Source organism: Oncorhynchus keta, chromosome 17 (genome assembly GCF_023373465.1).
Source record: "Oncorhynchus keta strain PuntledgeMale-10-30-2019 chromosome 17, Oket_V2, whole genome shotgun sequence".
Taxonomy (NCBI): domain Eukaryota; kingdom Metazoa; phylum Chordata; class Actinopteri; order Salmoniformes; family Salmonidae; genus Oncorhynchus; species Oncorhynchus keta.
The window spans coordinates 11,970,548-11,985,544 of NC_068437.1; the positions used below are offsets into that span (position 1 = coordinate 11,970,548).

General features: G+C 44.6%; 2 protein-coding genes across 4 annotated transcripts in view; both read right to left on the minus strand.

Annotated features, from left to right (window-relative positions):
• LOC118396450 (dual specificity protein phosphatase 8-like) overlaps positions 1–549 on the minus strand; it is a 64,335-nt gene extending 63,786 nt beyond the window's left edge. The window contains exon 1 of the mRNA XM_035790676.2: positions 203–549. The gene's annotated coding sequence lies outside the window, so the exon portion shown is untranslated. The remainder of the gene's footprint in view (positions 1–202) is intronic.
• Positions 550–1,944: 1,395 nt separating this feature from the next.
• LOC118396109 (tyrosine-protein phosphatase non-receptor type 5) overlaps positions 1,945–14,997 on the minus strand; it is a 34,309-nt gene continuing 21,256 nt past the window's right edge. For all 3 annotated transcript variants that reach the window (XM_052465493.1, XM_052465492.1, XM_035790230.2), the window contains 9 exons: positions 11,387–11,646; positions 10,997–11,189; positions 7,578–7,662; positions 7,367–7,446; positions 6,967–7,104; positions 6,748–6,858; positions 6,114–6,274; positions 5,351–5,464; positions 1,945–5,156 (listed from right to left, as the gene is read on the minus strand). In XM_052465493.1, the coding sequence (XP_052321453.1) occupies positions 5,063–5,156; positions 5,351–5,464; positions 6,114–6,274; positions 6,748–6,858; positions 6,967–7,104; positions 7,367–7,446; positions 7,578–7,662; positions 10,997–11,189; positions 11,387–11,646 (1,236 nt within the window). In that variant the 3' untranslated portion in view covers positions 1,945–5,062. The remainder of the gene's footprint in view (positions 5,157–5,350; positions 5,465–6,113; positions 6,275–6,747; positions 6,859–6,966; positions 7,105–7,366; positions 7,447–7,577; positions 7,663–10,996; positions 11,190–11,386; positions 11,647–14,997) is intronic.

A 14,997-nucleotide genomic window follows, 5' to 3' on the forward strand; every position in this document is an offset into this window, starting at 1 on the left:
ATTTTCACGCCACTTTAAAACCGAAGTGACTTTTTCGTAGTAGGTTAGGATAACTTACATAGCATGTTAGGATAATTAACGTAGCAGGTTAGGAGACTGGGGTTAAGTTTAGGAAAGGGGTAAGGGTTAGGGAAAAATCACCTTATACTGAAGTGATTGATCACACGCTGCACAAGAGGGGGGTGGCTCCACAAATACTCACCTCTGTGTCCCCGGCTTGGTGATTTGTGATCAGCTAACCTCCATGTGTGAAGGAACAGTGTGTCACGGCAGCCCTCTTCAAAGCGCTTTAACTTTGGTCACTGTTTACTTGTCATGGGTCGAGGGTAATGAAACACTGTGCGACAGCAGAGCCACTGTGGTCACAGCGCAAAGTTGACAGCGCTGGGAATGTAAAGGAAATTAACACATTAAAGCACTACAATTGTTTCGCTTGTATATAGGTCATGCAGTGTGGCCGCAATTACAGATAAGCAATCTGCATTTACTAGGCATTAACGTCCCTGGAAAACAGAAGGTGCCTTTAGCACTAAAATGAACTAAGGATGAGGTCATGGTTCAGAAGGGAGAGAGAAAAAAAATCAGGTTGACGTCATTTTCAGCCAATCGGGGTCCGCGGCTTAGGGGTTAGTTGACGTCAGCCTTCTGAGCCGTGGATTAAAGGGACACTGGTTTTAAAGGAGACGTGCACGATTATTTCTTGATCTCGCGTGCGGCGCAACATGCTGTCAAGAGCTCACACGCTTCAGGGACCGTAGGGGTCATGCACTGTCGCTTAGAGAGGAAAAGGCTCTTTTGTGCAACCGCGATTCAAAGGTTGCTGGATGGGTGTGCAGAATCCTGGGCCCAGGAGGCTGCTGAGGGGAGGACGGCTCGTAATAATGGCTGGAATGGAGTGAATGGAATGGAGCCGTCCTAATTAAGGTGCCACCAGCTGGCCAGCCGGCTGTCTGTGATCCTAGGACATGTCTAGGTTTGGTCTGTGTGATGTCCCTCTTCATCTCCCCCTTGTCTGTAATACCACGGAATGAATGAAAAAAATCAACTCTCTTTAACCGCCATTTTGAATTGTAAAGAATTTAGGATTTTTTTCGGGTTATTTTGACATTAGTGAAATAAAGACGCATCTCATGAGAATGTTAAGAGCCACAAAATTGGATCCATTTAAAAAAAATGTATCTAGAGCCAAGACAAATACGAACTCTAATAGGGCTCAATACAGGGTGAATGAAAATAAAGAATAGCCAGTTCACCAAAAAAGGAACAAAAAGGAAAAAAATGGCATATACCCGAGAGAACCAAAACATACAATACAGTCTAATAAAAGGCCTACCCAAGAAATACAGTAACATCAACACTAGATCCATATATTTATAGGCATACAATCCTACAATTGTAGTGGTGGTCAATGCTCATTGTGAGTTATTTTGCTCTCATAATAAAATGGGATGGTCTTTATGTGTCATAGCACAGATGATATATTAACAAGTGACTGCTCTAACAATGGAAATTCATGTCCTCAACGATGGAAGGCAGGCAGGGGGAGGTGAGATCCTTCCAGCCAATGAAAGGGCAGATACAGTCACAACTCCGATATGAAGTTTTTTTTTTTTTAAGTTGCAGAAATGCCAGGTGTCCACTTATATCAGTGCATTCGTAACAACATAACCATTACGAAACTTCTATTCAATCAAATAAGCCGGGCGTAGCAAATGAGGAATGACATTTTAAATTGACTAAATTCGACTCTCTCTCATTGACCTCCATACAAAAAATTCCGTGGACAGATTTTGAGTCGAGTAAACCCTCTCGCTTCGCCTCTTTCTCTGGTTGTAGTCGTTGTATATGGCACTGTATTACATTGTATAGTCTGGCATCTAGTGGTTATAGTTGTGTACTGACAACTGCTACAGCAGGCATTCTAAAGAGAAATGACAACACAGATTCATGAAAATCTACTTTTATTTGGATGCAAAAACTCACAATTTAAAAGCAATACTGTAGTAGCAGAGGAGAGTAGGCTGTTTGCTGGTTGGTTGGAGTATGTCTGATAGTTTCCCCAGTGAGCAAAACTGTTTGAGAAGAGATTTCAACCAAAAAGACATATTCAAAGTATTTTCAACCAATTTTGTTCACTGGGTTGGCTATTTCAATTATCTTCTCCCTCACTATGATCACCAGAATAAGACCTGGCAGCACAGACAACAAGCACTCAAAATAAAGCGGTTGGATCAATTGCAACGAGCGTTATCAGGAAAGGATTTCATAGTTGAATTCCAACTTCTCCAAGTTCCTAGCGGTTCCACTTTAGCTTTTTTTCCCCATCTGCAAAACTCGACGTGTCACGGCCGTTTCAATCAGAGGATGAAATGCTCATTTTTAGTTTGCGAGATGCCCATTTAAAACAAACCAGTGACATTGTCTCCTGCTGGGTGTTCGCTGTAATGGACCAGTTGCATTCAATCAAGATGAGAGTCGTTAAAGGTTTCTTCCATACAACTCTTAATCCCATTGTTTTAGCTGTCCTACGTGTAGTTGATATTTCTCATGTCGATGTGAGGTCAGTCTGGCCTGGAGTTCACAGGTCACAATGCAATCAATTACGCGCCAAGGGGAAACCATGCAGTCGGTCAATGTTAAGTATCGGAGGTGTCAACCACATTCAAATCCTGGCCCGGAAGCTGTTCGTCATTGGCATACACATTTAGAGTGAACCCATAGTGTGGTTTTCCTTGATATGCGATTGAATTAAATTGAAACCACAGATGAGGACTGTGTAAAAACTGGGTCTGGGGTAAAACTCGTAAAGAAAACGAGAAAAAAAAACTCAAGGACACACAAAGCAAAGCATATTGAAGCGAAGCCTAGAGGCATCAAAGTCATACTGAAGACAAAACAATCAATGGTTTTTTGTTGTAAGGTAACTTGGGTAGTTGTCACATTTGTTTCTGTCAAATCTTGCGATATAAACCAATGGTTTGACCACAGTATGAGCTACATTCCATTGTGGTGTAAATGGAAAATATACACAAGGCATCTACTCGAAAGGATTGTATAAAAAACGGTTCTAAAAATATCTCTGGTTGGTTTCACAAAAGCAAACTGTATCAAAAGCATTGGCAGAGAGCAAGCAAGATAATCGGAGAACCCTTATTACAACAGAAAGCTGGACAACCAATCACTTTCGCTTTGATTGCGGACATATGAGAGTCCCATACAGCACATGCAATCCATTTAAGTCAACACAGTCAAAACACGACACAGAGAAATGAACATTTTACAGCTGAACATCAGAGAGACAACCATAGTTGGTCTATTGTGCTTTATACGGAGTAGGCTTGGCCTGTCTACACAACAATCATGGGCTGCTAACGTCACGCACGTGTTCAGGGTACTGTTGTCAGCAGAGGTTATCATCATCCCAACCCCACAGAGAGGGCGCTGATGGGCAGGGTCAGGAGGGTCAGGTTTACCCATCATCAGTAACACCTGGATCCTTTGTTAGAGGGGAATAATAACGTTTAAAGGAAAGCTAAACCATTAAAGTCCAGTTTAGAGGTTTTGTTTCTTCTTGCAGCCTTTTTACATTTGTGCCCTTTTGCACTTTCATGTTCATCTTCTAGCCTGGTCCCAGATCTGTTTTGTTGTTGTTGCTTTTGCAGACTATATTTGAATTGACAAAACATGACAATACCATAAGGAGTTTGGCAAGCGAGCCAAAACAGACTGGCACCCAGGCTATTTGACTCCCGCGAGGGGGAGAAAAAAAAAGTAACAGGTGCACGTTCCACTAGTAGATCTGCACCTCAGTCTCTGGATACCTATGCTACTGTATGTGCCAGTCATTACTTCTCATGTGTGAACTCAGAAGTTGAGACACCCCTCCCCCCTCAAGTCTCGGTGGTCACCTGACAACGCTGGTGAAAGTCTATGAGGCTATGATGTCTGATGAATTACCATGGAGATCATGATGACCGACTGACTGACTGCACATACGCACGGTACTGTAATACTGAAGAGACTGCACACAATGCCTAGTTACCCAACGGTTACATTCCTCGGTGTTTCCGTAGAGATCTATGGTACATGCCTCAGTCAGTGGTAATGAACACGGAGCACCATGAAACCTGAAGATGAGGTGGCTCCTGAGAAGCACCAGGAGTTTTGAAAGGCCTGCTGTACTGTGTTTATTTGAAGAGGTCAAGTGAGCACAAGACTTTGAACATTGACATTTTCTACGTCTTTTGCTCGTATGGAGATGGTTTTGTTGTAACAGGAGAGAAAAGCTAGTTGGCGGTTTACGTTTCAGATGAACTGGTGGTCCCTCACTGTGAGATTGTAGGCTTCACACCGTGAATATAGGCTGGACCTTTTCTTATGTTGAGAAGTCTGAATAATCTAACATGGCACTTGACGGGACATATCTTATCAAATATCCTACTGGACAGACCTCTGCCATGTGTGACAACAAATGTCTGCGTTAGAAGTGGGGCCAGACAGACATGTAGTCATTGCTACTCTTAGAGCATGGTCTGCAAATCAAATCAGTCAAATTCTTGCCGAATTAAGGAATATTACGTCAGGATTGGGCTTCTCGTACGTGGGCCTCTGAAATGGAAGGGGGCTGGATGAGGCTGACATAGTCTGTTATTGTTTTTGTGGTTGTGTGTGCTAAAGAGATGGGTGTACAGTACAGTAGGTACAGTGTACAATACAGTAGGTACAGTACAGTAGCTATCAGTGTACAATACAGTAGGTACAGTAGGTACAGTGTACAATACAGTAGGTACATTGTACAGTATAGTAGGCACATTGTACAGTACAGTAGACACAGTGTACAGTACAGTAGGTACAGTGTACAATACAGTAGGTACAGTGTACAGTACGTACATTGTACAATACAGTAGGTACAGTGTACAGTACGTACATTGTACAATACAGTAGGTACAGTGTACAGTACAGTAGGTACAGTGTACAGTACGTACAGAGTACAGTGTACAGTAGGTACATTGTGCAATACAGTAGGTACATTGTGCAATACAGTAGGTACAGTGATGTGTCTCTACTCCTCTACAATGTGGGACAGCTGCTTCTCGTAGAGGCTGAGGACATGGTGAACAAACTGGTACTGCTCACCCGTCTGGATCATCCCGCCTCTACAACACACACACACACACACACACACACACACACACACACACACACACACACACACACACACACACACACACACACACACACACACACACACACACACACACACAGGAGAGAAAGAACAGACCGGTGTCAGGAAAAAGACGAAGACAGACAGGTGTGAAGCAAGAGAGCCCAAGACAGACTGGAGACTCACCTGTCAAGGCGGAGCTGGCAGGTGGTCCTCAGGATGTCGACCACGCCCTCACTCCTCAGCTGTTTACACAGGATGGAGGTGGCGATGAAACAGCCTGTCCGACCTATCCCAGCACTGCAGGAAGGAAGAGGAACCATGAATGTAGTACACCTGTATTTCTGACCTGACTAACTACTAATGCACCGAAAGCCATGAGAGCTGCATTGCTGCCAAGTCGTCCGTCTTTAGGGGCATAGACCTTCCAAAGATTCCACTGAGACACCCGCCCCATTGATGGTACCGACCAGAGATTGAAAGAGGACTCATCTCTGTATCTGTGCCATTATGGCGTCTGTGACAGCACGGACAGAGCCATTGTGTCTATCTCCATTTCAAAACAGTCCATTTTCTTCTTCTCATGTTTATTAAAAGCGTAAAGCTAATATTGGTGATTTACAGCCACCTGCAGTGCTGAAGTCCTGAACCAAATCTTGTGTGTCATTCATTTATTGTGGCCACTAGATGGCGGATATGGCATTACATCATTTACAAACCATAGGCAACCCTATTTGAAGAAGAAGGCAATGCTCTGAACATTGGCTGTTTGCTCCCAACCCATAGGAATCCCCACCCAGTTGACTACTTTGAAATGGTGGAATCCCTCAATGGCAATGTCCATGCTAGAATGGGTTATATCCATCTAGAGCCCTAATTCTACCTCTATGGTACAGACTAACCCTCCTGGACTATCATGTGTGTATCATATCTGTGTTTCCAACTCTACCTGCAGTGGACGATGACAGGGCCGCTGGTGGGCGGAGCTTCCGCTCTGGCCTGCTCCACTTCCTCTACCAGCTCCAGGAGGGGCGGGGCTTTGTCTGGGGTCTTCTGGTCAGGCCAGGAGGTGTACCAGTACTGCCGGAGGCTGCGCTCCTCTCCATCAAACTGACACACACGCGCACACATTAACACATACATGCACATGCACATGCATGGGCACACGCAGAGACAAACAGAGACACAGAGACATTTTTTCAGCCTCATCCTCTGCATGTACATACAAACTGTTACCTAGGTGTTAGTTGCTACGACAACAACGATTGCAGAGCCAGACTGTGACAGGAACGCAGAGTGACTTTTTAAAATATATATATTTTTTTTTACAAATGGTGTTGTTTTTCATTGTGTGATTTCATAAGCATATTATTAGCCAACAGCTGTACTTGTGGCAGCTTTTCTATCTCTCTTCATTCAGAGGCCAGTGCTTAGTGGATGAGAAGTGAGTCCATAATCCAAAAGGGTCAATGTAATAACTCAAACTGCTTTTTCTCATTGTCATTTTATATAATCATTTATACATGTCCATGGCAGTGGTGTACAGATGTATACTGTACGTGTCTGTCTGCTATCAGTCTCACCTTCAGAGTGAAGACCCTCAGGCTGTAGTCGTCCTCCTGGGTTACCGTGACAACCTTGATCTCGATGCCCTCGTGGGTCACAGAGTCCTCAGGCCAGTACTCTGCACATTTCTGGTAAGGCGGCAACACACAGCCAGGGTTTCACATTGGACATTTACTGGGAAGAGTGGGCTCCTACCACACCATCCTCCCCTATCCATCCCTCTTCTCCCTCCTCACCTCATTCTTCTCCTCTAGGTTCGTGATCATGACGATGATGGGACAGCGCTCCTGCCACACCATCCTCCAGAAGTCTCCCACTGTGTTCACTGTAGGACCCTGGGTAGCGATGTACGCCCGCTCCTCACCCCCGTAACCCTGAGGAAGGCAACACAGTAGTTCAAGTGAGAGCACGTAGAAGGCCTCACAGGACCCTTGATGGGAACAACTTGTACACAGGGCCGACCCAAGCCTCTTGCCCCCAAAAACAAACACGTTAGGGTTTTACCCATGCTAGTGTTTTTGCCCTAGCGGCCGCTGGGCCCGAAGCGGCCACTTGCCGTATGTTTCTTATTGGCTGGGCTGGCACTGTTTGTACAGGAAGTAGCTGAGAGGGAGCAGTAGGCAGACAAAGACGTACCTGTAGGTAGTTAGCGTTGATGTAGGTACTGAGGAACTCCTCTTCATCTGCTGTCCGGAGTATCACTCGGCTGTGTGCGTCTGGAAAACAACGGATCCCGTTACAAGGTGTGTGTCCAGCGTTGTCGCTCACCTCTACTCTACATACCAATTTGTGACAGAGGTTCAGAGATGGATTCAAAATGGCTGCCGTTTGTAGTGTCTCTACTCACTGGGGAGGATGGTCTTGTAGCGGTTCTTCCTCACCAGGCCCGGGTAGTTATACTCCTTTGGGTCCACAAAGTTCATGGGAGTTTCCTGTCAATGGCAACAGAACAATGGATGTGGCTTAGCGATGTATGGCTGTGTAGAGGAAGTGAGGACCCTACTGAATTGTGTGTGCAATGGGCATGATTGTGTGAGTGTCACTGTTTGCGTGTGTTGTAAACTATGTAGGGTTGGCCCTGCCAACCCATATGTAGAATGTATGCACACATGACTGTAAGTCGCTTTGGATAAAAGCGTCTGCTAAATGGCATATATTATTATTATATATATTATTATTATATTAACTAATAACCTCAGCAACAACAAAAAAAGAAACAGCCCTTTTTCAGGACCCTGTCTTTCAAAGATAATTCCAAAAATCCTAAATAACTTCACAGATCTTCATTGTAAAGGGTTTAAACACTGTTTCCCATGCTTGTTCAATGAACCATACATAATTAATGAACATGCACCTGTGGAACGGTCGTTAAGACACTAACAGCTTACAGAGACTGTAGACAATTAAGGTCACAGTTATGAAAACTTAGGACACTAAAGAGGCCTATCTACTGACTCTGAAAAACCCAAAAGAAAGATGCCCAGGGTCCCTGCTCATCTGCGTGAACGTGCCTTAGGCATGCTGCAAGTAGGCATGAGGACTACAGATGTGGCCAGGGCAATAAATGGCAAAGTCCGTACTGTAAGACAGCGCTACAGGGAGATAGGACGGACAGCTGATCGTCCTCGCAGTGGCAGACCACGTTGTAACAACTCCTGCACAGGATCGGTACATCCGAACATCACACCTGCGGGACAGGTACAGGATGGCAACAACAACTGCCCGAGTTACACCAGGAACGCACAATCTCTCCATCAGTGCTCAGACTGTCCGCAATAGGCTGAGAGAGGCTGGATTGAGGGCTTGTAGGCCTGTTGTAAGGCAGGTCCTCACCAGACATCACTGGCAACAGCGTCACCTATGGGCACAAACCCATCATCGCTGGACCAGACAGGACTGGCAAAAAGTGCTCTTCACTGATGAGTCGCGGTTTTGTCTCACCAGGGGTGATGGTCGGATTCTCGTTTATCGTCGAAGGAATGAGCGTTACACTGAGGCCTGTACTCTGGAGTGGGATCGATTTGGAGGTGGAGTGTCACAGCATCATCAGACTGAGCTTGTTTTCATTGCAGGCAATCTCAATGCTGTGCGTTACAGGGAAGACATCCTCCTCCCTCATGTGGTACCCTTCCTGCAGCCTCATCCTGACATGACCCTCCAGCATGACAATGCCACCTGCCAAACTGCTCGTTCTGTGCGTGATTTCCTACAAGACAGGAATGTCAGTGTTCTGCCATGGCTAGCGAAGAGCCAGGATCTCGATCTCATTGCACACATCTGGGACCTGTTGGATCGGAGGGTGACGGCTAGAGCCATTCCCCCCAGAAATGTCCGGGAATTTGCAAGTGCTTTGGTGGAAAAGTGGGGGTAACATCTCACAGCAAGAACTGGCAAATCTGGTGCAGTCCATGAGGAGGAGATGCACTACAGTACTTAATGCAGCTGGTGGCCACACCAGATACTGACTGTTATTTTCGATTTTGACCCCCTTCCTTTGTTCAGGGACACATCATTCAATTTCTGTAAGTCACATGTCTGTGGAACTTGTTCAGTTTATGTCTCAGTTACTGAAGCTTGTTATGTTCATACAAATATTAAGTTTACTGAAAATAAACGCAGTTGACAGTGAGAGGACATTTATTTTTTGGATGAGTTTAGATTATACACAAATAGTTTATACACAAATGACAATTCACTCTAATTGAAGGAAATGTGACTCTGCCACAGATAACATTTGGTCCCGCTCTAAAAAGAGTCAAACGTGGCTCTGGCTAGGTTGTTTTTTCAGAGTTGTGTATGATCAATTTAGTGTTGATATTTAACTCTGCATTTCACTCAGGACAGGATTAACTGAAAATAACTTTCAGTGTTGTTCAGTATTCTAAAGTAAATTATTTAGAGTAATGTTTACTCACAACATAATCGCAAGAGTTCATTCAACTCCTACGGACTCGAACTCAGCAATATTTTGGTGTTTAAACGGTGCCATTTGAGGTGGAAGGTGTAAAGTCTCATTCACATATTTCTTAATGTGCCATATTATGGAGGCTTAGAATGTGACATCCAATCTCGATTGGTATCCATTTAAGAGGAAGGATGTCCTGCAATTTTGCATCAGCCATGACTCTGCATGTCAGGGAAGACAGTACTTTTGTTAGAGACCTAGATCATCTAAACTCCAACTGCCTTCTCAGTAAATTGCAATAAATCCAACCATTTACAGGTTAGATTTGTTTAGGAAAATGTATGTTACATATTGTGTAGCATAAAATCAAACATGCAAAAACAGAGATATTGAAACAAACAATTCTAATAATCTACCTGCAACAGAGCATGCTGGGAAATATGACAATGACGCTCCCTCCCACATCTGTGGCTACTCCATAGTTCTAACTCCCAATCAACTCCAGTTATCATCACTAACTCCAGGGAGCGTATCACTCGGTTGAGGGTTATGATAACTCCAGGAGAGTCAATTCAAAAACAAAAAAATTACTCAGACATTTCAACTGTCCTTGATTTACCATGTACTAATTGGGAGTGTGCACCTCTACTTTACAGACTTTATTGTCCCATCTACCTTCAGTGGGATTGTGTACAACAGTCCTGCTTCGTGCAATTGTGTGTGTAGACCCACAGTACCTTGGTCTGAGAGAGAGAGAGAGAGACACAGACAGAGAGAGAGACACAGAGAGAGAGACAGACAGGCAGAGAGAGAGACACAGAGAGAGAGACACGCAGAGATAGAGAGAGAGAGAGAGAGAGACACAGAGAGAGAGAGAGAGAGAGACACACAGAGAGAGAGAGAGACAGACTCAGACAGAGAGACAGACACAGACGGAGAGAGAGAGAGAGACAGACACAGACATAGAGAGAGAGAGAGACAGACATAGAGAGAGAGAGAGACAGACACAGAGAGAGAGAGACAGACACAGAGAGAGAGAGACAGACACAGACAGACACAGACAGAGAGAGACAGACACAGACAGAGAGACAGACTCAGACAGAGAGAGAGACTCAGACAGAGAGACAGACACAGACAGAGAGAAAGAGAGAGACAGACACAGACAGAGAGAGAGAGAGAGAGAGACACACAGAGAGAGAGAGAGAGACACAGACACAGAGAGAATCTCAGCCTAAACATGTAATGTATCCTCTATGGAGCTGGGTATGCTAATGCATTTTACTGTGTCCACATCTCACCCACCAACTGTTTCGAGTAGCCTCTGGATGTACAGCACTCCTTGGCGTGTGTGTTTTACTCACATAGAACTCAGCCTGTAGGGCCTGGTCGTCTATAGCGCGTGTGTGGAGCTGGCTAGGGGTGAGAGTGTTTGTTCCCTCCCTCAGGTACTCCTTGGCAGTCTGGTCTCTGGGGGAGAGCTGGGCTCCGTAGCCGTAGGGCTCCGTACAGCCAGGAGAACACATGTCCAGGGTCAGAGACACGTTGGAGCCTCTCCTAACACACACACACACAGACACGCACAGGACGGCACCGACACATACAAAAAGAACGTTGTGCCGTAATTGTGCGCACGCACATGCAGAAGCACAACCCCCACATGCGAGAAAAAGACATGAACGCATACACACACACACACACACAGACATTCCCCCTAGAACACCTCTCCACCACACTTCCATCCCCCCACTGACCTCTCCTGCAGGCCCACAGGTGTAACAGAGAGGGTGGTGATGTCCCCCTCTGTCCTGGTGTCCAGGCCCAGGTCAAAGATGGGGGTCTGGGGTTCAGCTTCCAGGTCCATCAGGTCCTCCTGGGCGTCTGTCCACTCCGACAGGGTGAAGGAAGGCTGGCGACTCACCGACTGACGTCTGTCCCCATGGTCAGCCACCGCCACCGTCGCCGCTGACCACCCCGCATCACCATACTCCAACTTACACACAGTGCGGATGATCTGGAGACGCAGCATCAAAACGCACATTTCAGAACTGTGTCCAATGCCACCGTTTGTCTCAATAATCAAATCATTTCTGGGTAACAATTAAGTACCTGTGACTGTTTTCAATTAAAATGGTCGTTAAAAAATAGAAATATAGCGGTTAAGCAAAGAGCAATTTCTCAAGCAAGAATTTTCCTAGACTGTCTAGGAGTCATCTGAATGGGGAGGGGAACACTGAAAACTATCTGTTACTGGCAGAAAGGTTTAGAACCTATTGGTCTATTAACTAGTTGACATAGGGGGACATGGGAGAGCCACTCTTTATTAAGTTAACTGGAACTGTGATCATTTTTTTCAAGAGCAAACGGCCTGAGTAAGACATCTTCATTTATCCACCATCTTTGACTTTGGCACGGATCCACAAGCCTTTATATTAGTAATTCTACGATTGGCTGTAAGAACAGATTTAGTGTCGCTATCATGTCAAAGCGCAAGGCAGATGATCTCAAACCCAGGACTTGGCCCACAAGTATGGCCACTGCCATAGACGTTTGGGAAAGACAGCATACTATGAACACAAAGCTGAGTTCTATGATAAATGAGCTCATCAATGGACAGTCGATCGACAAGACACAGCCACCTTTCCCAGAGGAATTGCCATTGCAGCAAGAACAGACCAAGAAGTTACTTTGTCAGGATGAACATGGTACGTGCGTGTTCATGATTACAGAGCTGCTTGTGTCTCCTCTGCAAAAGCATTCATCATCTTGTCTAGCGTTTTCTCCAACTAACAACTAAGTGCACATCGATAATATATCATAGCTAGAAGTTGGCTACTTTATTGGCAGGGTTTTCAGGCCCCGTGTTGATTTTCAATGTCATTCTACCAGAAACGTTTATTAGAGAAGTTTTTTTGTTTGTGTCATGTCTTTAACTCATGTGGCCTACTTGGAATTTCACCACCCTCTTGTTATCTGTTCGACAACACAGGTCCAGGTCAAGCACCCACAGGTTGCAAAAAATGGGGGGTGAAAAGAGCCAATTACGCCGCCGTGCACTGGACGGACAACCATGTACTGCAACGTCAGAATGAAGGTCACAAAATGCAAGGAAGTAGGTGGACACAAACAAAGACCAAGGCAGAGAGGAAAACAGTAGAGATTGAAACTGGGGCCAGATTCTCTGAGCTATGTAACAGTGCATTCGGAAAGTAGAGAGACCCTTTGACTTTTTCCTTCTCCCCCCTCCATCAATTTACATACAATATCTCAAAATGACAAAGCAAAAAAACGTTTTGTTTTTTTGAAATATTTGCAATTGTATTTAAAATAAAAACTGAAATGTCACATTTACATAAGTATTCAGACCCTTTACTCAGTCCTTTGTTGAAGCACATTTGGCAGCAATAACCGCCTTGAGTCCTCTTGGGTAAGCTGGGCACACCTGTGTTTGGGGAGTTTCTCCCATTCTTCTCTGCAAATCCTCCCAAGCTCTGTAAGGGTTGGATGGGTGTGTCGCTGCATAGCTATTTTCAGGTCTCTCCAGAGATTTTAGATCTGATTCAAGTCCGGGCTCTGGCTGGGCCACTCAAGGACATTGAGACTTGTCCATAAAGCCACTCCTGTGTTGTCTTGGCCGTGTGCTTAGGGTTGTTCTCCTGTTGGAAGGTGGACCTTTGCCCCAGTCTGAGGGCCTGAGTGCTCTGGAGCATGTTTCCATCAAGGATCTCTCTGTACTTTACATATTTTCCTCGATCCTGACTAGTCTCCTAGTCCCTGCCACTGAAAAACATCTCCACAGCATGATGTTGCCACCACCATGCTTCAACGTAGGGATGGTGCCAGTTTTCCTCCAGAAGTGACACTTGGCAGAGTTCAATCAAGAGTTCAATCTTGGTTTCATTAAACCAGAGAATCTTGTTACTCGTGGTCTGAGATTCCTTTAGTTGCCTTTTGGCAAACTCCATGCGGGCTGTCATGTGACTTTTACTGATGAGTGGCTACAGTCTGGCCACTCTACCATAAAGGCCTGATTGGTGGAGTGTTGCAGAGATGGTTGTCCTTCTGGATGGTTCTCCCATCTCCGCAGAGGAACTCTAGAGCTCCGAGTGACCATCGTATTCTTGTCCACCTCCCTGATCAAGGCCCATCTCCCCCGATTGCTCAGTTTGGCTGGGCGGCCAGCTCTAGGAAGAGTCTTGGGTTGTTCCAAATTTCTTACATTTAAGAATGATGGAGGCCACTGTGTTCTTGGGGACCTTCAATACTGCAGACATTTGTTGGTACTCTTCCCCAGATCTGTGCCTCGACACAATCCTGTCTCGGGGCTCTACGGACAATTCCTTCGACCTCATAGCTTGGTTTTTGCTCTGACATGCACTGTCAACTGTGGGACATTATATAGACAGATGTGATAAATTCAATGGAAAGGCACACAGGTGGACTCCAATAAAGTTGTAGAAACATCTCAAGGAAGTTCAATGCAAACAGGATGCACCTGAGCTCAATTGAGTTCCATTGCAAAGGGTCTGAATACTTATGTAAATAAGGTATCTGTTTTTTATGGTTTCCGTAAACAGATAACCAACAACCACAGCATCTCAGTTCAGTTCATGAAAAGGGTATGTTGTTTATTTGTTTATGATGTTTTAGTAAATTGTAGAAAACAAAAACATATTTACAGTTGAAGTCGGAAGTTTACATACACTTAGGTTGGAGTCAATTAAACTCGTTTCTCAACCACCCCTCAAATTTCTTGTTAACAAACTGTTGTTTTGACAAGTCGGTTAGGACTTCTACTTTGTGCATGACACAAGTCATTTTTCCAACAATTGTTAACAGACAGATTATTTCACTAATAATTCATTATCTCACAATTCCAGTGGGTCAGAAGTTTACATACACTAAGTTGACTGTGCCTTTAAGCAGCTTGGAAAATTCCAGAAAATGATGTCATGTATTATTTAAGCTGGAAAATTGAATGCTTTCACATTTTTTTCTTAGAAAAGGCCATTCAAGACGGTCTAAAGCCTTTTCGGCATCAACAGCCATTATTGATAAATCTACATCTTGTTTTTTTAGCGCATTGCATTATACTGAAACATGTTCTTGTGTTTGTTTGTCTCTATTTTTAATCAACCCTGTTTGATTCATGTGTATCAAGTCTGGTAAGACTTTTGCCATTCGGTTGCGTATGAGTTTTGTTGTTATTTTCTTGTCGTAATTTCATTAAACTTATGGGTCTGTAATATGCGGGGTATTCTCTCTAGTTTCCCTAGTTTTAATATAACGTAAAGAACTGTTGGACACATGGAATTTAGAAGCACTGAATTGAGTGACGTGTGTGTAGTCATTTGAGTAAATGGGG